At 37.8% G+C, this 23,727-nt stretch overlaps 1 protein-coding gene across 2 annotated transcripts in view; it reads left to right on the top strand.

Annotated features, from left to right (window-relative positions):
- Positions 1–785: 785 nt before the first annotated feature.
- The window catches only part of LOC127455487 (mitogen-activated protein kinase-binding protein 1-like), a 70,761-nt gene continuing 47,819 nt past the window's right edge, over positions 786–23,727 (top strand). For both annotated transcript variants that reach the window (XM_051723430.1, XM_051723429.1), the window contains exons 1-2: positions 786–1,280; positions 10,915–11,006. In XM_051723430.1, the coding sequence (XP_051579390.1) occupies positions 1,167–1,280; positions 10,915–11,006 (206 nt within the window). In that variant the 5' untranslated portion in view covers positions 786–1,166. The remainder of the gene's footprint in view (positions 1,281–10,914; positions 11,007–23,727) is intronic.

Raw genomic sequence — 23,727 nt, 5'->3', positions numbered from 1 at the left:
GAATGCCTGTTTAGTTTAGTATTATGGGCTATTTACCCTGTTACAGGCAATGTAATTTGCATTCTAGCCATTACTGTAAAATGCAAATGTGAGCAATATAAATAGACATGATGGGTTAAGCCATTTTATGAGCTGTTCTCTTTGGTCAACATGGAAAATATAACACTTTACCTCACATTCTCAAGAACGAATTGTCTACACTTAATAGAAACACTATCGTATATCACAACCGCCCATATGTTCAGTAAAATCCATCCTGTTGCAGTCATGCGTGTTCTGTGCTGTCATTATACTATGGCGAAGGCTTATCTTATGAATATTAAGTTGCTTCGGAACTTTACTGGAGCGTCTAGTCACATGACCTAATTAATATTCAAAACAAAAGACTTCCTGTATTATTTATTAATGAATGTCTTGCTAAGTGTGTATTTTCTTTTTTATTGTTAATTATTGTAATTGATTTGTTAAATGACCATTAGGCCTACGTTTTTTTATTTTTATTATTATTATTATTATCACTCGTTACTATTATTATTATTATTTTTATTTCTTGTCAGGTCTTGTTGTGTATGTTGATGCTTTGGCAATACTGTACAATTATGTCAATAAAGTACTTTGGAAACTGAAACTGACCTCAACAGAATTTGCGGACAGGACATCCATCCAAAGTGCTTCCTCTAACATCTGCACGTCAGCCAATCACATAAGCTACAGAACAAACGTCACGGTAAATCATTAATATTCACGAGTCAAGCCGTTGTCATAGTAGTTTTCGTAAATACACAATGTACCGGTGAAGGTATTACGGTTGAAGGTGAGAGTGGCTCGCTGTCAAACTGCTGACTCGAAACAGGAATCATGATCCATTTGAACAAATATGCGTTAGTTTGGAGCACGACTTCCACAGATAGTAAAGACGACAGGACTACCGAACGGGAGTTAAAGCTCCTTTTATAGTGGACAACGATGGCGGTTCCGGTGCTTTGGTTGAGTATATGAAATAAAAGGCTGTTTTCAGATCATGGCTTATTTTACTCGTTTATTGCTGAATTGATTATCGACTGTGATTGTACATACAGCGAAGGGCCATAGCTGTGTCGCCGTTTGTTTGTTTGGTGGGTCTGGAAACATTGTTGCAAACATTATCAACAGCACACCAAATCAAGATGACAGTGGAAAATACAACAATTAAAAGCCGGATTAAAAATCTGCTCCGATCGCCTTCCATCAAATTAAGAAGAAGTAAACCTGGGAACAACAAGGAGAATCTCAGTAATAAGGTACAGTGCATTACTGTATATATGGCATGAAGCATATGGAATCTGTAAGCTATAATTGCATTTAAATGTATCACATTATGTACCACTGTGATATTATGCCGTTTAATGCCAGGTGACAATGAAATGGCACTAATTTGTCAGATCCTATCCATGGTTTTGTTATGCAAGGTCTTGAGATAAACATTTTGGAGCTCTCTCTGTGAACTGTAACAATAAGAAGGCTGTTAAATGCACTGACCTATATTTGCCACATGTCACAAATAATTTTAAGCCCTGGTAAAGAGCATGCTGGATGCACAACATAATGCATTATGTGAAAATGTCATATATTTGCCATATGTTATGAAAATTTTATGCAAAACGAAATACGAAAATAAAGCAGGATATACCAGGTATGGATTTGCACAGATATCATGCACAAAAAACACAAGCACACATGTCTTTCATATAAGACACTCTATACATGCGTACATAAATCTTATACAGATAAGTAAGGGATGCATCATACTTCACATGATTCACATGCCTTGTTTTTCATATGTCCAGTCTGAACTGGAGCTGGAAAGAAACAGTTGCTGTCTAAATCTTAATGTCCAATGTGAAAATGCACTTTTGGTCTTGTTATTGTAGCTGTAACTATTATTGTATAATTGTGCATGTGTAGTCAGCTCTGACTGTTACATTCCATTGTAAATGTCAGTTTACTGGTCTGCACTCTTGGGTGACTGTACTTCCCTTTCACACGCAGGAGTCTCTATGACTTTACCATTGTTCAGAATTTTTTGCAACACAGATGAATTCCTTGAATAACTCTGAGACCACAGCTGCATATGGTTTGTTGGTCATAAATGACACGTTGTTGATACTAGTACATTTTCTGAAACAAAATCAATGAAACTGAGAAAAATGGCATCAAAGTTTTTTATTATTATTGTACATACAGTGCATTGAGAATGTATTCAGACCCCTTCATTTTTCTCACATTTTGTTATGTTTCAGCCTTATGCTAAAATTCTTTAAATAATTTTTTTTTTACACATCAATCTATACTCCATACCCCATAACGGCAAAGCAAAAAACAGATTTTTGATTACTTTGCAAATGTATTAAAAAGAAAAAAATGAAATATCACATTGACATAAGTATTCAGACCCTTAACTCAGTACTTAGCTGAAGTGCCTTTGGCAGCGATTACAGCCTAAAGTCTTTTTGGGTATGATGCAACAAGCTTTGCACACCTGGATTTGGGGATTTTCTGCCATTCTTCTCTGCAGATCTCAAGCTCTGTCATGTTGGATGGGGACTGTCGGTGGACAGCCATTTTCAGGTCTCTCCAGAGATATTTGATTGGGTTCAAGTCCGGGCTCTTGCTGGGTCACTCAAGGACATTCACAGAGTTGTCCCTAATTCACTCTTGCGTTGTCTTGACTGTGTGCTTAGGGTCATTTTCCTGTTGGCAGGTGAACCTTCGGCCCAGTCTGAGGTCCTGAGCGCTCTGGAACAGATTTTCATTAAGGATATCTCTGTATTTTGGTGCGTTCAGCTTTCCTTCAACCCTGACCAGTCCCCCAGTCCCTGCTGCTGCATAACACCCTCATAGCATGATACTACCACCACCATGCTTCACCGTTGGGATGGTATTGCGTAGGTGATGAGCGGTGCCTGGTTTCCTCCAGACATGAAGCTTGGAATTGAGGACAAATATTTCAATCTTCATTTCATCAGACCAGAGAATCTTGTTTCTCACAGTCTGAGAGTCCTTTAGGTGCTTTTTTATGTGTTTTGCACTGAGGAGAGTCTTCTGTCTGGCCACTCTGCCATAAAGCTCAGATCGGTGGAGTGATGCAGTGATGGTTGTCCTTCATCAAGTTTCTCCCATCTCCAGAGACATGATCTCTGGAGCTCAACCAGAGTGACCATCGGGTTCTTGGTCACCTCTCTTACCAAGGCCCTTCTTCCTTGCTTGCTCAGTTTGGCCGGGCAGCCAGCTCTAGGAAGAGTCCTGGTTGTTCCAAACTTCTTCCATTTTAGAATGATGGAGGCCACTGTGCTCTTGGGAACCTTCAATGCAGCCAAAAAAATTTGTAGCCTTCCCCAGATCTGTGCTTTGACACAATCTTGTCTCTGAGCTCTGCAGGCAGTTCCTTTGACCTCATGGCTTGGTTTTTGCTCTGATATGGATTTTCAGCTGTGAGACCTTATATACACAGGTGTGTGCCTTTCCAAATCATGTCCAATCAATTGAATTTGCCACAGGTGTACTCCAGTCAAAGTGTAGAAAAATCTCAAAGATGATCCAGAGAAATGGGATGCACCTGAGCAAAATTTCTAGTGTCATGATATTTCATTTATTTTCTTTTTAATATATTTGCAAAGTTATCAAAAATCTGGTTTTTGCTTTCTCATTCTGGGGTATGGACTGTAGATTGATGTGAAAAAATAAATAATTTAAAGCATATTAGCATAAGGCTGCAACAAAACAAAATGTGAAAAAATTAAGGGGTCTGAATACTTTCTGAATGCAATATAACTCAATTTTGACAAAATGTGTAATTACCACTTTTTACCTGAACCCTAAATATTAAAATTTGGCTTATAACTCAGGCACCGTCTATGCTATGGACATACAGTAAATGATACAGGCTTGTAGAGTAGATGCGTGCCATTACTTTTCTGCTTGATCAGACTTAAGATTTTTGTCTGCGATGTAAAAAAAATAGACTTATAGACTTGCATGAACTAGCCATATGTATGGCTGTGAATATCATAAAGACTTAGAGGTTGGCTCTTTTGACTTACAGTTGAAGTCAAAAGTTTACATACACTTAGTTTGAAGTCATTAAAACTATTTTTTTTAAACACTCTATAGATTTAATATTAGCAAACTATAGTTTAGGCAAGTAATTTTGGACATCTACTTTGTGCATGACATGAGTAATTTTTCCAACAATTGTTAACAGACAGATTGTTTCACTTTTAATTGACTATATCACAATTCCAGTGGGTCAGAAGTTTACATACACTAAGTTAACTGCCTTTAAGAAGCTTATAAAATTCCAGAAAATGATGTCAAGGCTTAAGCCAATTAGCCAATTAGCTTCTGATAGGAGGTGTACTGAATTGGAGATGTACCTGTGGAAGTATTTTGAGGCCTACCTTCAAACTCAGTGCCTCCTTGCTTGACATCATGGGAAAGTCAAAAGAAATCAGCCAAGGCTTCATAAAAATAATGTGGACCTCCACAAGTCTGGTTCATCTTTGAGAGCAATTTTCAAATGCCTGAAGGTACCACGTTCATCTGTACAAACAATAGTATACAAGTATAAACACCATGGGACCACTCAGCCATCATACCGCTCAGGAAGGAGATGCATTCTGTCTCCTAGAGATGAACATAGTTTGGTGCAAAAAGTGCAGATCAATCCCAGAACAACAGCAAAGGACCTTGTGAAGATGCTAGAGGAAACAGGTGGACAGTTATCTATATCCACAGTGAAACAAGTCCTATATCTGACATAACCTGAAAGGCTGCTCAGCATGGAAGAAGCCACTGCTCTAAAACTGCCATAAAAAAGCCAAACTACAGTTTGCAAGTGCACATGGGGACAAAGATCTTAATTTTTGGAGACATTTCCTCTGGTCTGATGAAACAAAAATTGAACATTTTGGCCTTAATGACCATCATTATGTTTGGAGGAAAAAGGGTGAGGCTTGCAAGCTGAAGAACACCATTCCAACCATGAAGCATGGGAGTGGCAGCATCATGTTGTGGGGGTGCTTTGCTGCAGGGACTGGTGCACTTCACAAAATAGATGGCTTCATGAGGAAGGAATATGAAGTGGATAGATTGAAGCAACATCTCAAGACATCAGCCAGGACGTTAAAGCTCGGTCATAAATGGGTCTTCCAAATGGACAATGACCCCAAGCATACCTCCGAAGTTAGGGCAAAATGGCTTAAGGACATCAAAGTCAATGTATTGGAGTGGCCATCACACAGCCCTGACCTCAATCCAATAGAAAATTTGTGGGCAGAACTGAAAAAGTGTGTGTGAGCAAGGAGGCCTACAAACCTGACTCAGTTACACCAGTTCTGTCTGGAGGAATGGGCCAAAATTCCAGCAACTTATTGTGAGAAGCTTGTGAAAGGCTACCCAAAATGTTTGACCCAAGTTAAACAATTTAAAGGAAATGCTACCAAATACTAACAAATTGTATGTAAACTTCTGACCCACTGGGAATGTGATTAAAGAAATAAAATCTGAAATAAATCTCTCTACTATTATTCTGACATTTTACATTCTTAAAATAAAGTAGTGATCCTAACTGACCTCAGACAGGGAATGTTTTCTACGATTAAATGTCAGGATATTGTGAAAAACTGAGTTTAAATGTATTTGGCTAAGGTGTATGTAAACTTCTAACTTCAACTGCACGACAATAAGCAACCACCCTAGCAACCACTTAGTAATGCACTTGTAATATGCAGTTGTAATTAATGTTTTGTTTTTGTTTCAGACTGAAAATTAAAACCAATTTGACAATCATGGTTTCATAAAGTTACTGAGTGTGTGCACAGCACTATACTCCAAAGGCTCATTGAATGTTGCATTGATCAGAGATGGCAACTGCTGCAAATCAATAGCCACTCTTCCACTATCGGGCCAGTGCGAGCCAGGGCTATCAACTGGTCAGCCGGGGCCAATAGTCTCGGACCTCGAGCCGCGAGACAAAAATCGATCTACATTCCCATCATCAGCCCAATACTCCCGCAGCATTATAAAATTATGCCTCCCTTATCTAATTAGTATGGTCCCTTAAGCTGGTCAGATGACGTCACGGTGAAATTTTTCCACATCATTAATTTAACATTGATATATGGTGGACATTTTTCATGCAGTGAGTAAGGGGTCATCTGAAAAGTCCACACATCATGCTGAAACATGCTAATGCTTTGAAGGGAGTGGTAAGGGACCGTCTGAAAAGTCCACACATTGTGCTAAAACAGTGGATATTTTTATTGAAAAAAAGGTTAAATGTTCAGTAAGAGGTACAAAATTACGCAGATCCAGCAATGTATGAATACAATCACTGAGTCATAAAGACAATTACAGGTGAAGGGGAAAAAAAAGGATATAAAAAAAAATACATTAACCAACACAGATGTATACATAAATAAGATTAAGAAGATAAATAATCGAAGAAATACAAATAATTTTATTTTTTATAAGTCATGGGTCAGGAAAGTTCTCAGCTTATAAGAAAGGATATACACTTTGTATTATTAATAACTCAAAAAGCATTTATTGCTAAAACTGTCAAGGATGTGGTAAGTGACTATCTGAACTACATTTCTTAGTATTATTCATTTTCAGTGTGGTATTACTGACCGGTAATTCCGCTCCCTATACGCATATTACGCAGTTTGCGTAGTGCACCTACTTCCTACGGGGGCACGAGAAACTCTACTGGCTGCTGTTCCTTGCACATACAAATGTTTTTCGGAGCATGCGCATAACGCATAGGCCAATTGTGGGCCGATTAACATGTATACATGCTGGACGAAGCCTAGCTACAATCGCATTATCTAGGTCTGTTAGTTTGATTTAGCAAAAACCAAACTGGAACAAATTTATTCTGACTAAAGTGTGCACATGACATTTTACAAAGACAAATTTTTGCTTTAGTCAGACTGAAATCGAACATTTTAAGCCTCATTGACCCTTTCATATATTAAACATGTTATTCAAGCGCTATGCAAAAGACTGTCAAGGTGTCTTTGTTCTGTTCAAAAGAACATCTTTCTCTCTCTCTGTCTGTCTCTCTTTTTCTCTCCCACTGCCTAAAGCAGTTAGGGAGTCTCTGGTGTATTGAGCCAGACAAAGGAATCTTAGCTTTTTGTTAGTCTACATATATCCGTTCGTGACTGAGGTTTCTGCTTTTTAAGGTTTACATGCTTTGTTGTATTGAATCAAAGCCATTCCTACAGGTGCTGCATAGTTAATTGACTTCTGGCTCAAGTTCTTTGCATTTATCTGGGGATTCTACATGCATAGATTGCAAAATATTTGTGGAAAAAATGCTTTTGGCTCAGAAATTCCCATCAGAGATGCTGAATGAGAAATAGCTAAAACAGCTTACATTTGAAATTGAGCATCTCGTTCTTTTTTTCAAGAACTCCAAGGTGCTTTTAAACAGTGTATATACAGTTTGGATGTCTGTCAAAAAATATGTGCAACAATGGTAAATTCAGGCAAAAGCTACAATTGTAATGATTTTTGCTTATATAAGCAACTTCACCATGTTTTGTGGTAATAGATTGTGGCTACTTTCTACTTGCAGTTGGATAATGAACAAAGATAAATAGTGTTTGAAATCTTGCAGCTTGAGCTGTCTTAATGTTGACTTCAAAACTAAGTGGTATATTGCAAACATATGGTGCTAAACCATTTCTCAGAACTAACTTCACTTTTCTTCCAATTTTTCGATTACATTTTTAGAGTATTTTTTAGTGTTATATAATGGGTCTTTCTCTTTTTATAAACCAGTGGAACTGTCTGAGATGGCAGGGTTGGGCTCATTGGGAAGTCCACTTCATAAACCAGGTGTTCTTCATCTCAGTTCTCCATTGACCCATATTTAAAGTGACTGTGATTGATGTGAGATAGTGTACTTTGCTTGGATGTGGCCGTACTTGCTTTGAAGAGGTGACCTGGCAGACTTCAGGGTTTCGTGTCAGATGAAAAAACAGGTGTTCAGTTAACCGGTCTGTGTGGTATTGCACTTACAATATTCAAAAGACAAAAGATGGTACATGTGGACTTCTCATTGTTTGAGGTAGCATTATTCATTATGGTGAAAGGCTGCCTAACATATCACATTTTCATCGTACACATATTGCACAAGAATTAATTGTGATAGCAAGCACAATTATAGGGTGTTTTACCAAATAATTGCATATAAAGTTCATTATTCATACTGTTACTCAGTGTGTTAGTGTTTACACTGTAACATGTACACTACCGTTCAGAAGTTTAGGGTCACTTACTCATTCTTTATTTTATTTTATTTATTTATTTATTTATTTGACATTTTAGAATAATAGTAAAGTCATCACAACTATGGAATAATAGGAATGGAAATATGGGAATTATGTTGTGACGAAACAAAATCCAAAATAAATCAAAACTGTGTTTTATATTTTAGCATCTTCAAAGTAGTCACCCTTTGTCTAGATTTTGCAGACATGTACTCTTGACATTTTCTCAACCGGCTACTTGAGGTATCACCCTGGGATACTTTTTAAACAGTATTGAAGGAGTTTCCATCTATATGCTGGGCACTTATTGGCTGCTTTTCTTTATTATTTGGTCCAAGTCATCCATTTCAAAAACTTTTTTTTAAATACAATTTTAGTTTTGTAATTAAATAAATTAATATGTTGGCACAATTATATTTTTGTCTACAAAATTAATTTCAAACATTTAAGCATACGCCTCCAGATCAAAAGATTTTTAAGATCATAAAAAACATTTCAGGCAAGTGACCCCAAACTTTTGAACGGTAGTATATATTGTAATGTAAAATGTGACTGACCACTATTAAATATATGATACATATTAGAGGTAGACTGATACAGGTATATCAGTTTTACAGATAAATCGGTAGGGATGGTTGCTTTTCGTAACTATCGGTTATCGGCAAAATTCTATGCTAATAGTTGGTGAAAGTTTTTTTTTTTTTTTCTCTGCAGTTGGAATGGCTTGATTCTGAAGTATGACAGCAGCCTTACTGACATCTTGTGGGGATTTGCTGTGTTTAAATATTTTATCATTGCTAATATTCATCCATATTTTTATCTTCACTTTAATGCATATTTTGTTTTTTTGTTTTTGTTAGATAATCAAGAGTTCTAAAAAGGGCATGCAAAACAATGTGATTATATTGAGATGTGCCCTGTCAGCACATGCATTGTGTCTCCAACTATCTTGCAAAGAACAATAAAAAAATCTTGTTTTTTACAAGATATTCATATATACATACAGACATATACTGAATATATACACACAAAATCCTTCAGTTGGTGAATATATAGGCTATAAAAAGCTTAATTTCGTAAATACTAAAATATAGAGCATTGTAAGACAGCCAAGTCAAGCCAAGATTTTGGGCTTGTTTACAGTTAAAAGTCCCACATTATGCACCAAATCTTCATTTTTTTCATAGTAAGAAAGATAAAAAGGAAACACGATTAATTTGTTTTACATTCTATAAACCGATTGTAAATATTATTGGCCGATTAATAGGTTATCGGCCTTTTCCACCACTTTAGTTATCGGTATTGGCAAAATCCACTATTGGTTGACCTAATACATATGTTAATACTCCCATTCAGTCTTTGATTAAATGTTACGACTTGACTTGTTCACTGAGTTTAAAACTAAGGTTTATGAAGTATTTCTCATAATTTCTATTTAAGATGACAACACTGTTTATGAGCTCTATAGTTAACAGAGGATTTGTTCTTTTCTATGGGAATTTATGTTTCTCTCACAGCCTGCACAATAAACAACATTTTAGGTCAGTGTTGTTATTAGAAGTGAAAAACTTTGGAGTAAAGTTGTTGCATGTTGACTTTCATCAGCTACTCTGCTGCTGTAATTTTGCTCATCCCTCAGTGGCCAAACAGACATGATTTTTATAGGATAATCGCGTTATTTATTTACAATCACAGTCTCTGGACTTTGTTCTAAACTAAAGTAGTTTCAGAACAATTAATTAATTTTGATTTTTTAGATTTTTTTCCCTTTTTCACCCAATTTGGAATGCCCAATTCCCAATGCGCTTTTTAAGTCCTCGTGGTTGCGTAGTGATTTGGTGGTGGAGGACGAATCTCAGTTGCCTCCGCGTCTGAGACCGCCAACCCGCGCATCTTATCACATGGCTTGTTGAGTGCGTTGCCACGGAGACATAGCGCGTGTGGAGGCTTCACGCCATCCACTGCGGCATCCACGCTCAAGTCCCCATGCGCCCCACCGAGAACGAACCACATTATAGCGACCACGAGGAGGTTACCCCATATGACTCTACCCTCCCTAGCAACCGGGCCAATTTGGTTACTTAGGAGACTTGGCTGGAGTCACTCAGCACACCCTGGGATTCAAACTCGCGAACTCCAGGGGTGGTAGCCAGCGTCTTTTACCACTGAGCTACCCAGGCCCCTAATTAATTAAGTTGTTGACATTTTTCTCAAACCAACATAGTCTTGTCTTGAGTTTTTCCCGTTTGTCTTGGAACTTTTGGTCTCATCTTTTCACATGGCCTCATGGTATTTGAGGATATCTGTATGTGTGATAGATATGAGATTTTTAAGAGCACAACTTTGTGTCCCTACACAAAAAGTCCAAACAGTTACTGCTTACATGTGCAAAACTATTCCAGTATCATCCAGAATTTGGTCATATTCCTATTCTGAATAAGCCAGTATATTTGGTCTGTGTTACATGTGTGGTCATATGGTAATATTTGTATATAGTGTGATGTTAATGGCTGTTTGTTTTTAATTATTTACTTTAATTAGACTGCAGTGCCCATCATAATTTTTCTTTACTACTTTGTTTATTGTAATTCCACAGGTGACTTTGGAGAAAGTTCTTGGAATCACTTCCGCTGGGAGTCGTGCTTTAGCGTGTAACCCACACTCAGGACTTGTTGCCTACCCAGCCGGGTGAGTTAATTGGTTTCACTTGATAGACATTTGTTTAGCAGTTTGATGAGACAAATGCATTAATAACTTTTGTGAATCATTGTGATCTATGACAGTGAGTCCGTTCGTCCCTTGAAGGTAGTTTTTCTTCCACCAGAACATTACTCTGCCAAATCCTTATTGTATTAGGAGGTTAGTTTTGCAGCTACGATATCACTACAATAAAACTAGACTGAGGTGTGATTAAAGTCTGAATTCAATTTATTGTGAACGCATGCATATCCTCGGGTAAAACAAAACTGAAATGTCCTGTTGGAGAAAATGAGAAGAAACAAGATAGAAAGAGATACATATCTGATAATTGATTAGTGATCTCAGAGGGAAATTGGATGTGGTGCAAACAGGAATATTTTCAGGGGGATTTTACAATTTATACAAGGGTGTGCTTCAAACACGGCTTACAGACTCCTGTCTACTGCACATTATCCTAGTGGTTGGTCTGCCATGTTACTAAAAGAATTTGGCTTTCAAAACATCATATGGGTGCATGGTGTTTTCCCAAAGCACAAATGTAGCCTACTTTAGATATTTTTGCCATCCAAATGGATTGAATTAGGCCAATGGGCAAGGATTGTACTGGCTTGCATCTGTGAATATTTGCACCTGGACTAGTCTGTGATCTATAGCTTTGCACATGTGCATTAAAATCATCCACTAACAACAAAGTAACATAGATAATAATATAAATATATGTATATAATGCAAATACCATTGTATATGTTCGTATATTGCTGTTAAATGTTTCTCACAGAACTTTGCAGACTTTAGAAAGCCACTTATTTGTTTCTCTTTTCAGAGTTTAGGATGGAACTGATTACCACACCAAAGCATTACTGTACAAAGAAGTAGTCAGTGGTTGTGTTGTGATGCTGTTTATGCACATACAGAAAACAAATCCTTCCTCTCCTCATCACATGGTGCTTGTAATCTGATTAACAAGTTAAGCTTTAGTTCTCAGTGTGTTGACAACATTCCTAATTTTCTGTTGCCATAACATGCAGCATATACATATAAAACACCAATATACATATAAAACACCAACATTGAGGGGTATAGTGATCCATATGGTAAATAGTGATTGATTCACTTTGTTCCTGGAGGCCCATAATCATTTGCTCTTCATATGAAACCATTTTAGTGGTCTGTCACAAAGATTAAGTTGTTTAGGAGTAGGACACACTACTTTGCTCTGTGTCCACCCTCAGAATCAATGTAGATTGTTGTAATTTAAGTGTCTAAATGAAATGTTCAAATTGAACAAAAAAAGAGGCTGTGAGGGAAGGAAGTGCACTTTGTTTAACATAATATTCTTTTGATCATTTAGCCCATGAAACATAAATTTTTCTTCAAATTTTCAGTGGCAAAAAAACTCGGGATAACATTATTATGAAAAAAATATGCATGACCGAGGACCTTATACTTGATATATTTCAGGTTCAATACAAATAAAACTCAATTGACAGCATTTGTTGCATAATGTTGATTACCAAAACAAAATACGTTTCGACCCGTTCCTCCTTTTCTTTAAGAAAAGTGAATATCGAGTCACAAGTTCGAATCCAGGGCATGCTGAGTGAATCCAGTCAGGTCTCCTAAGCAACCAATTGGCCCGGATGCTAGGGAGGGTAGAGTCAGGTTTGGTTAACCTCCTCGTGGTCACTATAATGTGGTTCTCGTTCTCAGTGGGGTGTGTAGTGAGTTGTGCGTGGATGCCGCGGAGAATAGCGTGAAGCCTCCACACGCGCTATGTTTCTGCGGTAACACGCTCAACAAGCCACGTGATAAGATGCGCGGGTTGACAGTCTCAGAAGCAGAGGCAACTGGGATTCGTCCCCCGCCACCCGGATTGAGGTGAGTCACTATGCCACCACGAGGATTTAGAACACATTGTGAATTGGGCATTTCAACGTGGGGAGAAAAAAAAAAAAAAGAAGGAAAAAAAAAGAAAGAAAAGTGAATATCAAGGTAACAGTGAGGGACTTACAATGGAAGTAAATGGGGCCAATTTTTGGAGGGTTTAAAGGCAGAAATGTGAAGCTTAGAATTTTATAAAAGCAGTAAAATTATTTCTATTGTTAAAACTACTGTTTTAACTACTGTTATTATTTGAGCTGTGAAGGTGTTTATATCATCATTTTAACAGTTGATTTAGGGTTTACGTCATCATGGCAATGAACTTTAGGAGGAAAGGTTAGTAAGCGATTTTCTCACACTAGAATCATGTGAACATGCATATTGTTAACGTCTTGTGGCTATGCTTTTGAAACAGTGAGTATTTTAACGTTTATGTATTGGCCCCATTCAATTCCAGTGTGTCTCATTGTTACCCAGATTTTTTGCTCTTTTTATTTTTTAAGAAAAAAGAAAAGGAGGGACAAGTCAAAATAGATTATTGTGGTAATAAACATTATGCCACAAATGCTGTCGATTGAGCCTTAAACCAGGTATATTCCATTAAGACGATATATTGAACAGACTGTACTCACAGTCTCATTGTTTTCGTGTTGAATTTGAAATGTGAAAATGTACAACTCTAAACGAAGGCGAGTTCAACCTGACACCAAGTCGCTGCACTGTTGGTCGCTATGCAACTGTAAGAGTCTTCACTCCTATTGGTAGTTATCACATTGCTGCACATAAACATAAAGTTGGACTCTGATCAACTATGTTGCATTGCCAACTGTCACTGTCACTCATCCCGCCTCAAATTACCAACTCTCATTTATATTGAAATTCGTCGCATCATTGCTGCAAATTGCTGTAATATCTATTGCTTACACTGAGCAGCCACAACATTAAAACCACCTGCCTAACAAGGCATTTCCGTCCACAGAACTGCTGCTCGCTGTTTTTTTGTTTTTGGCACCATTCTGAGTAAATTCTTGAGACTGTTGTGCTTGAAAATCCCAGGAGATCAGCAGTTACAGAAATACTCAAACCAGCCCATCTGGCACCAACAATCATGCCAAGGTCCAAATCATTGAGATCACATTTTTTCCCCATTCTGATGGTTGATGTGAACATTAACTGAAGCTCCTGACCCGTATCTGCATGATTTTATGCACTGCAGCCACACAATTGGCTGATTAGATAATCGCATGGATGATTGTTGGTGCCAGATGGGCTGGTTTGAACTGCTGATCTCCTGGGATTTTCACACACATCAGTCTCTAGAATTTACTTAGAATGGTGCCAAAAACAAAAAACATCCAGTGAGGATGGAAACGCCTTGTTGATGAGAGAGGTCAACAGAGAATGGCCAGACTGGTTCGAACTGACAAATCTACAGGAATTCAGCTAACCGCTCTGTACAATTGTGGTGGGAAGAATATCATCTCAGAATGCTATTCTGAGATGTGGGTTGGCACTGTTTTGAGGGCACGAGGGGGACCTACACAATATTAGGCAGGTGGTTTTAATGTTGTTGCTGACCGGTGTGTAGTTTCATAGGCTTGTAGAATAGGAAAGTAGCAGTGCTATTCTTATTAAGTCAAACAGAGCTTCCATAACAAACTCCACCCTATGCTAAGTCAGCAGTTTGATTGAGCCAAGCGAGCATTTGGTGCTGATGTCTTGGCTTGCAATAGGTAGGAAAATTAGCACAGGCTTACGCAGCTGTCACAGATAAACAGACTCCCCCCATGTTAATTGGACATTAGAGTGAGATGGCATTTTACGAAGGCCATGAGATACTTTTTAATGCTGTTTCTTTCCTAGAGACTGTATAAATGCTGTAAACAAATGTGAGGTTATCTTAGGTTGAGTTTTATGGTGCTATAGTTCAAATGAGGACATACAGATGTATTTATATAATGCAGGCACTGTAATGGAAAGTATAGAAGTCTACATTTTTGTAGTGACATCCTCCGAAGCAGATGTTTCTCAGCAGTTGTCCTGTAGTTTTAGCTTATTTATCATATCGATTGTCTTTATTGCCATTTACCTGAAGGACTGATGCAAGATCAAACTGCATTTAGAGCTCCTAGACCAAATCAAATCCTGGAAGCTTGTAAACCTGTTACGTAATGGCAAAACTAGAGCATCATCTCTGGTCTAAAAGAGCATTTAAATCCATCTGGACCCATCAATATTAGTTAAAGATGAAACATACTGCAGGGAGCTATCCTATATTCACAAATTCAACCTAAATAAGTAAATGTGTGGAAGAACTTAGGGGCCATTCACACACTGTTTTGCTTGCTCCTCATGTAAACAGGCCTATGAAATGAAAGCTACAGTGTGTAATTTCTGCAGCACTAGCACCAGTAAACAAAACTGCAAAAATAAACATTGTGTTAAACAGATTCTCAGAATAGTTCCCCTTCTGCCGTTGATTGTACAAACAGATAGTCCTACCCCAGCATCATGCCACTGGTGTAGCCAATAGCCACATTTCCACTGTTGGGCCAAATGAGGGCATGCTAGTGCGTGCCAGGGCCAGTTGTGTTTCCACGGTCACTTCCAGGGCTTCATCGTGCCTCCTCGGGGCTTTCTTGAGGCCAATGGCCTTTGGTCCGCCGATTACCCTTGGGCCAAACAAGACCAGCGGCGGGTCCAATGTCAAAAGTGGAGTTTTGCCGAACTTCCCAGGTTGTGTATCCAGCGCACAACGGTACAGGTTCAGGAAAAAAAATTATAAAAAAATGCGGGCATAGTACAAATCCGTTAAAACACCCAATGGACAAAGCAGTGCCCAAAAAAATTATTTCCATGGTTCGGTGAACTTTCATAGATGGTGTACTGGGACATTGTCCTGCTTTTAGTGGAGAGACCACTCGGGACACCATTGCCATTACAGTCGGTGAGTTGTCAACGCTAACTTATCATGATGTTTACATTCGATTTAAACTCGATATTCTAGATAACTAGATAACATTATACCTCAGCTTGAGTTTCCCTCTTGCTTGTGAAACGGGCAGGGTGTGTGATGTTGGCACTGAAGCTGCGTATTAAGGGCGGGATTTTTGGCAACGCTGCAGAGTTATTTGCCCGATGGTGGGAACGCAGATAGATTTTGGTATTGCGGCTCAAGGTCCAAGGCTATTGGCCCCGGCTGGCCAGTTGATAGCCCTGGCTCGCACTGGCCAGATAGTGGAAAAGTGGCTAATGTTGTGTCGGGCTGGTCGGGATTCTCAAAACATACAGCAATTTCAAAAAGTAGCACAGTGTTTATAGGCACTGTTGGGTGTATCTGATTACAAAGTAATTAGCTACTGTAATCTAAATACTTTTTCATCAAAAAAGTAGTGTAACACATTTTAAATTCTTATATTTAGATTACAATTACTGTCTTTCAATTAAAGTAATTACTTTTAAGTACATTACCTGCGCTAAAGTAATATGTATGATAACATTTTAATTATGAATTAATATGTTCTAATCTGTTAGCATTTCTATACAATCTGCGGCAATTAATGAGATGGAAACATAAACATTTAATTTGAGTGGAAAACAAAAACTGTTAGAGGAAAAGTGATTTGGAAAGTAATTTAAAAGTAAAATAATTTGTAATGCGATTAATTTTTAGATGAAGTAATCAGTAAAGTAATGTGATAACATTTTTGGCGAAGTAATTATTAATTTATAATGAATTACTTATTTTCAGTATCTTACATAACACTGTTTATAGTTTTCGAGAAAATGTACTTATGAATGTGTGACTTGTCTCTGCATATGTCTCGGACACGAAGGCGACTGAGATTCATCCTCCGCTACCCGGATTGAGGCGAGTCACTATGCCACCACGAGGACTTAGAGCACATTGGGTATTCCAAATTGGGGAGAAAAGGGGAGAAAATACCCCCCCAAAAGAATGTACTGTTATACTGGCCGAGAAATGCGTCTTTCAGTATGCAATTTTGGATGCAGGGCTTATAACATAATTTCCAAAATGGCCTGTTTAACATTTTCGCTTTTTGAATGTCAGTGGAGTATTTGGTGCAACAAAAAAAAAAAAAAACATATGATAATATTTATTGAAATATATATATATATTTTATTCATATTTTATTTGATGTGCTAAATTGTAATGTCAGACATTTGCATAGACCAAGGAGAGGAAGAAAAAAAAAGTATTTTTTGTTTTCCTAGATTTTGTATCTAAAAAAACAGCTCCATTTAAAAAAAAAAATATGTCAGGTTTTATAGGGTTTACTAGGTGTCTGTCATTGTGAAAATCATAATCCTTTCATGAGTCTTTTAAACACAATGTCATGATGCTTACAATGTTTTACAATGTTTTTACTCTTTGTCTTGAGGAGAATTACTGTAAAACTCCATATTAGGCATTGTTGTACAGTATTGTGTACAGTAACTGCTATCTAGAGAGGTGAATAGTTCAGTATGCTTCAGGACAGAGTCTTCCACTTAACCAGATAAAACAGGGAAAACTAGATGCAGATACAACAATCTGAGTGACACGTCATGTCATTTGATTTCTCGACCCAAAGGATGTTATGGGTTAAAAACTTGTTTTTATTATGCAAGGAAAATGTGGTTAATGTATTTTTACAAGCTGAACCAAAATAGTACCTAACCCATAATTCAAAATCAAGGTCATCACAGCATGCATGTATAAGGACTATGCTTGCTCACAGCACATACAGTATGTGCACTTAAGCCCCATGAAATTCCTTGACGAGCCAGTTTTTATTTCTTGTGTTGCCGTATTTCCTATTGAAACTGGAAGTTGGGTCGGGACATTTCGAGGGACATTCTCATTCTAGAGAGCATTTGATTGAAAATAAAAGTGGGTGCAAGATGAGACATTAATATTTTTAATGTCTAGGGAATGTAGATGCGAGTCTGCTAAAACTTACTCTGTCTACTTTTAGGAGTATATTTAGGAGTATAAATTATATGATCTCAAAGCTAACAGACATGGACTAAAAGCCACAAAACTCTAATTTTGACTTCTTGGAGTCTTTTTTTTTTTTTTTTTTTACCCAATTTGGAATGCCCAATTCCCAGTGCGCTTTTAAGTCCTCGTGGTCGCATAGTGATTCGCCTCAATCCGGGTGGCGGAGGATGAATCCAGTTGCCTCCGCATCTGAGACCATCAACCCGTGCATCTTATCACGTGGCTTGTTCAGCGCGGTGGCACGGAGACATAGCGCTTGTGGAGGCTTCACGCCATCCACCGTGGCATCCGCGCTCAACTCACCACACGCCCCACCGAGAACGAACCACATTATAGCGACCACAAGGAGGTTACCCCATGTGACTCTACCCTTCCTAGCAACCGGGCCAATTTGGTTGCTTAGGAGACCTGGCTGGAGTCACTCAGCATGCCCTGGGATTCGAACTAGCGAACTAGTGAACTCCAGGGGTGGTAGCCAGCGTCATTTACCACTGAGACCCCGACTTCTTGGAGTCTTTTAAGTAAACAGGTCAATTTATTGACAAATCCTACAAGGTCGTTTAATAGGGCCAACCTCCTATATCTGTGGCGCCATTCACTAATTTATCCATTTTGGCATTTAGCAGCATCAGTGAACTGTACATGAATGTTTGAATGAGTTCTGGTGTAATGCAGCGGTCACTGTAGAAAAGATATGAGCGTAATGAATAAAAGGCCCTCTGTGTTAATCAAAGATGCATGAAAATGTGTGTCAGAATCTCTTTCAGCCCTGTGTGCTTTAGTAATGTGGGTCAATATAGCTGAATGGCTCATTGCAGTGAAGGACAGAGAGAGAGAGAGGATGATGAATGAAAGGAAGGAAAGAAGGATGACATGGAGAGAATGAAAAAAGAGTGAAAATAGGATAAACAGAGGATGGCAGAAAGAGAGAGAGGTTGATAGTGTTGTTGTGTATGGTTTTTCTCTCTGCTGCATTGCAGTATGCAGCGCTCCTGAGGCTCCACGGCTCCACACACACTCCCTAATGACTGCTCACTTGCACACACACTCACTGAGAAGAGACCCGCAATCTAAATGCGCCTGCGGGGAATACAACATCCCCAGAACCCACTCGCATTTGAGATCATTTTAGGAAAGATTAGATTTTAAATATCAATATTTTGAAAATCATTTTGGCTAGCTGTATTGTGCATGAAAAGTGGATAGATGAATTTTAAGTGATTTGAATTTTCAGCATGTTTTTTTAGAATAATGCCATATAGCATGATCATATACAGTTTACACATATAAAATATTACACTCAAAACACACTCACAGAGTCAATGTGTTTCCTCAGCAAATTCCAACTTATATCAGTTTTATGCCCTTGAAGAGCACTGCAGGAAGTGAGCAATGGAATTACTTCACAAAGGTCACTTCTAGAAGACTGTTTGGTCAATGACGTGACGCTCATTTTTTTGTTCGGATCTATTAAGTTAATAAAATTGCAGTTTACACAAAACAATTACTAGAATACACCTCTTAACATGTTTTCAGTTACTGAGTTCGAAGTCATTGTGATTTTTAAAAAAACATTTAAGTAAAAAATGTGTTGTGGTATAAAAAAAAAAAAAATCAGTCTCAATAAAAGCTGCAATTCTTGAAAAAAGAAATGTTGAGTATTGCAAAACAATCTTTTATTAAAATGTATTTTTTTAAAAAGCAGTAAAACAGTGTGGTTTTTTTATTTTATTTTTTTATGTTTTTAAAATTTGAACAATGTAGGTCCCTCAGGTGCTGTAACCGACTTGTAGGTTGCCATTTTATTGTCATGTGACAAAAAACAAAACAAAACATAAAACAGAGAGGACCCATTTAGAGCCTGATGACTGTAAGGAAAGTCATTTGTTGTTTTTAAATCAGATATTTTGACATTTTTATGAAAAGGCTAATTCTGTTCATGTCATATGGAGTTACCCTGAGAAAACTCAGAAATTCATGATATTAGTATATATATTAAAATGACATTTACAGTAAGTTAATTTTGTACTCTCTCATGTATTCAAGGTGCAAGGGAAGTATTTTAATACCTTTTACTTTTTGGTTACACCACATGACATTTTTAAAGTCATTAAAGTTTGTTTGTTTTTAAACACAAAGATTACATGTCTAGGAACCTAACTCGTGTGTGTAAAACTAGATTTTTTAAAGATTTCTGATTTTTACCACATCAGATAACCTTATTTTTACTTGGCCCAGTTCACAAAGTCGGACCCACTTTATATTAGGTGGCCTTAACTACTATGTACTTAACCATTTGATACAATGTACTTATTATGTACATAATGCTGTTGAATTGTAATTACATTTAAAGTACCTGCATTTAATTACATTTGTAGTTACACTGTTAACTTTGCCCCTACCCCACCCTTACCCCAAAACCTAACTCTAACCCCTAACCCTAACCCAACCCTTACTCTTAAACCTACCCGTACCTCAACCTCAGTAGCAGCAAATGTGGATATTTTGCAGAACAACATGTAGTTACGCAGTAAATACATAGTTTTGTATGTGTTTAATGTTAGTACATAGTAGTTAAGGCCACCTATTATAAAGTGTGACCACAAAGTCTGCAGATGATGGCAAATTTAAAGCTGCTGTAAGTAATTTCTGTAACACTTATGTCACCAAACAGAACAGCAAAAGTTTCCAAACAGGTTTTCCAGAGGCAAAATATTCTTTACATATTTGCATGCTTTTTTAAAAACAAGCAAAGCGGAAAGATTGTAAGCATTTGAATTATACAATATACCAAAAGGCGTTTTCCCCCCCAAATGTTTTCAAACGCAAACTTTCTAAACAGTAATTTTGCTGTTACTTCATCAAGAAAATATTCCTATTCAAGACAAAGTGCCAGTGACATATGTCTGTGTCCACTAGCTTCATATAGGGTGTACCAAACACACTTTTGAGGCAGTAATGCCCTGCACCCTTCAGGGTACTCACTTCAAGTGTCCTGAGCGAGTAGGGCCAGAGACAGGCCACTTCTATTAAAATGAATGGGGAAAAAACTGAACACCCAACAGTCAACAGATGTAGAAAGGAAGTCCCGCCTTACAGGTAAAACAGCCAATCACCTATTAGTTACAGACATTGCCTGTCAATCAACTCAAGAACGTGCATGCGCATTAGCTATCCAAATCAGGAAAATTGGGTTTTGTGTGTAATCTGAGGTAAAGAAGCACAATTTATGATACCAGTGTTGTCAGATTTTACGGCTGATTTGAAATATGTTCATTGATTTCGGTCTTTCCCCATTCAAGTAGATAGGAGCTGCACTTTCATGACTGGAAATAGCTTCCAGGGAGCGTTCCAAAGATGGCCACCAGTGGACTGACTTGCTAGAAAGGCATAGTGATGAATGGAATTTGCTATTAGTAACTAACCTGAAGTGAATTTCCTAAGCATGTCATAGCACAAGGTCATTTTTTCAGTGTACAATCCCCTTGCTATCTGAATATATCTTGACTGCTGGGCTCAGGCTTGTTGGATTGGGGAGTTCTGGTCACCATCTGCCCAAGCTGAGGAGAGAACAGGCCTGGATCAAATGAGTAGTCCTACAGCTGGGCTCAGGGTTGGAAAGGTTTTTGAGTCTGACAGCGAGCTGGGGTGTGCGTGTTAGAGGAAGAGAGAGACAGGCCTGACCACCTGTCTCTGGTTTATCCCACTCGCCAGATGGACCAACGCTACAACTGTCCTTATTTACTGGCCACAACATTTGATCTGCCTCCTCTTGAACACTTATACATGTACAAAACAGTCTACACCCTGAACAGTTGTGAAACCTGAGAGATCATAACACAAGCTGTTTAGGATCCAGTTATCTATAGCCTCTGTTGTACAACAGCTTTTAGCTTGTTTTGATTCTCATTTAATTCTCCTAGACATGGAGTCTGTCTCTCTCTCTGTCTTGTATTACACTTGATTAATTTACAGTAAAGCTCTTTAATTATATCGTTAGATCTATATTCCGGGTTCAATACAAGTTATGCTCAATTGACAGCATTTGTGGCATAATGTTGATCACCACAAAAAACATTTTTGACTTGTCCCTTGTTTATTTTAAAAAAGTATAAGTAAAAATCTCAGTTACAGTAGGGCGCTTATAATGGAAGTGAATGGGGCCAGTCAATAAATTTTAAAATATACATTGTTTCAAATGTAACGTAAAGACATAAATAAAATTGCTTACTTACTGATCAGCGTGTGAAGTTTTATTCAATATTAGCCTACAACTTTGTTGTCATGACGTTGTAATGCAGTAATGCTGGTAAATCCCTGATTTTATCACACTAAAATCATGTTAACATGTATAATATTTATGTCTTGTGGCTATACTTTTGAAAGAGTATGTATTTATTTATTTGTATTTTTTAAATTTTCTCCCATTTTTCTCCCTAATTTTGGAATGCCAAGCTCTAAGTCCTCGTGGTGGCGTAGTGACTCTCCTCAATCCGGGTGGCGGAGGACGAATCTCAGCTGCCTCCGTGTCTGAGGCCGTCAATCCGTCAAATGGCTTGTTGAGCGCGTTACCGCGGAGACATAGCATGTGTGGAGGCTTCACGCTATTCTCTGCGGCATCCACGCACAACTCACCACGAGGAGGTTACCCCATGTGACTCTGCGCTCCCTAGCAACCGGTCCAATTTGGTTGCTTAGGAGACCTGGCTAGAGTCACTCAACACGCCCTGGATTTGAACTCGCAACTCCAGGGGTGGTAGTCAGCGTCTTTACTCACTGAGCTACCCAGGCCCCCGAAACAGTATGTATTTTAATATTTATGGTCTGGCTTCAATTGTAACCACAATCATTATTATTATTTTTTTATTAACAACGGACAAGTAAAATATTTTCTGTGGTAATCAACATTATGCTGCAAATGCTTGTATTGAACCTGGAGCATTTCTTTAACTGGAATGCTATTTTTAAGCAACCACCTTGCAACACGCTAACCCTAACCCAAACAGAACACCCAAGAAACCACATAGCAATGCCTTGGGAACCACTTAGAACATTCTAAAGAACATTGTAATCATTGTAATCTGGGTTATAAAGAGGCACTTACAATGGAAGTGAATGGTGCCAGTCCGTAAACATGAAAATACTCACTGTTTTAAAAGTATAGCCACAAGACATAAACTATATGCATATTACATTATTTTAGTGTAAAAAATGACATACTGACCTTCTGTGTAAATTTATATTCAATTTAACAACTTTGTTGCCATGATGACATAATGCTGTAAACCCCAAAACCCTAAAACAACTTTAAAAATTACAATTTACAACTTTACAGCTCAAATAATACAGTAGTTTTAACAGAACAATTAATGCAATGAAGTGAATGGGACCCATTTTTGTAGGGGTTAAAGGCAGAAATTAAGCTTATACTTTTGTTAAAGCACTTGAATGGTTTAAATGTTAATTTTTACTGACATTATAGAGTTTGGGGGTTTACAGCATTACGTTGTCATGGCAACAAAGTTGTTAAATTGTATACAACTTTACACAGAAGTTTAGTATGCCATTTTATCACATTAAAATGTTAACATGTCTAATCTTTACGTCTCGTAACTATACTTTTCAAACCGCGAGTATTTTAACGTTTACGGACTGGCACCACTCACTTCCATTGTAAGTGCTTCATTGTAACGCAGATTTTTTTATTTTCTAATTTTAAAGGAGGGAAAAAGTCCAAATTAATTTTTATGGTAATCAAAATAATACCACAAATACAGTCGATTAAGCGTAACTTGTTTTGAACCCGAAATATTCCTTTAAAGC

The sequence above is a fragment of the Myxocyprinus asiaticus genome, chromosome 17 (genome assembly GCF_019703515.2).
Source record: "Myxocyprinus asiaticus isolate MX2 ecotype Aquarium Trade chromosome 17, UBuf_Myxa_2, whole genome shotgun sequence".
NCBI lineage: Eukaryota > Metazoa > Chordata > Actinopteri > Cypriniformes > Catostomidae > Myxocyprinus > Myxocyprinus asiaticus.
Note: the sequence above shows the minus strand (reverse complement) of the source record. Positions and strands in the feature narration are given on the sequence as shown.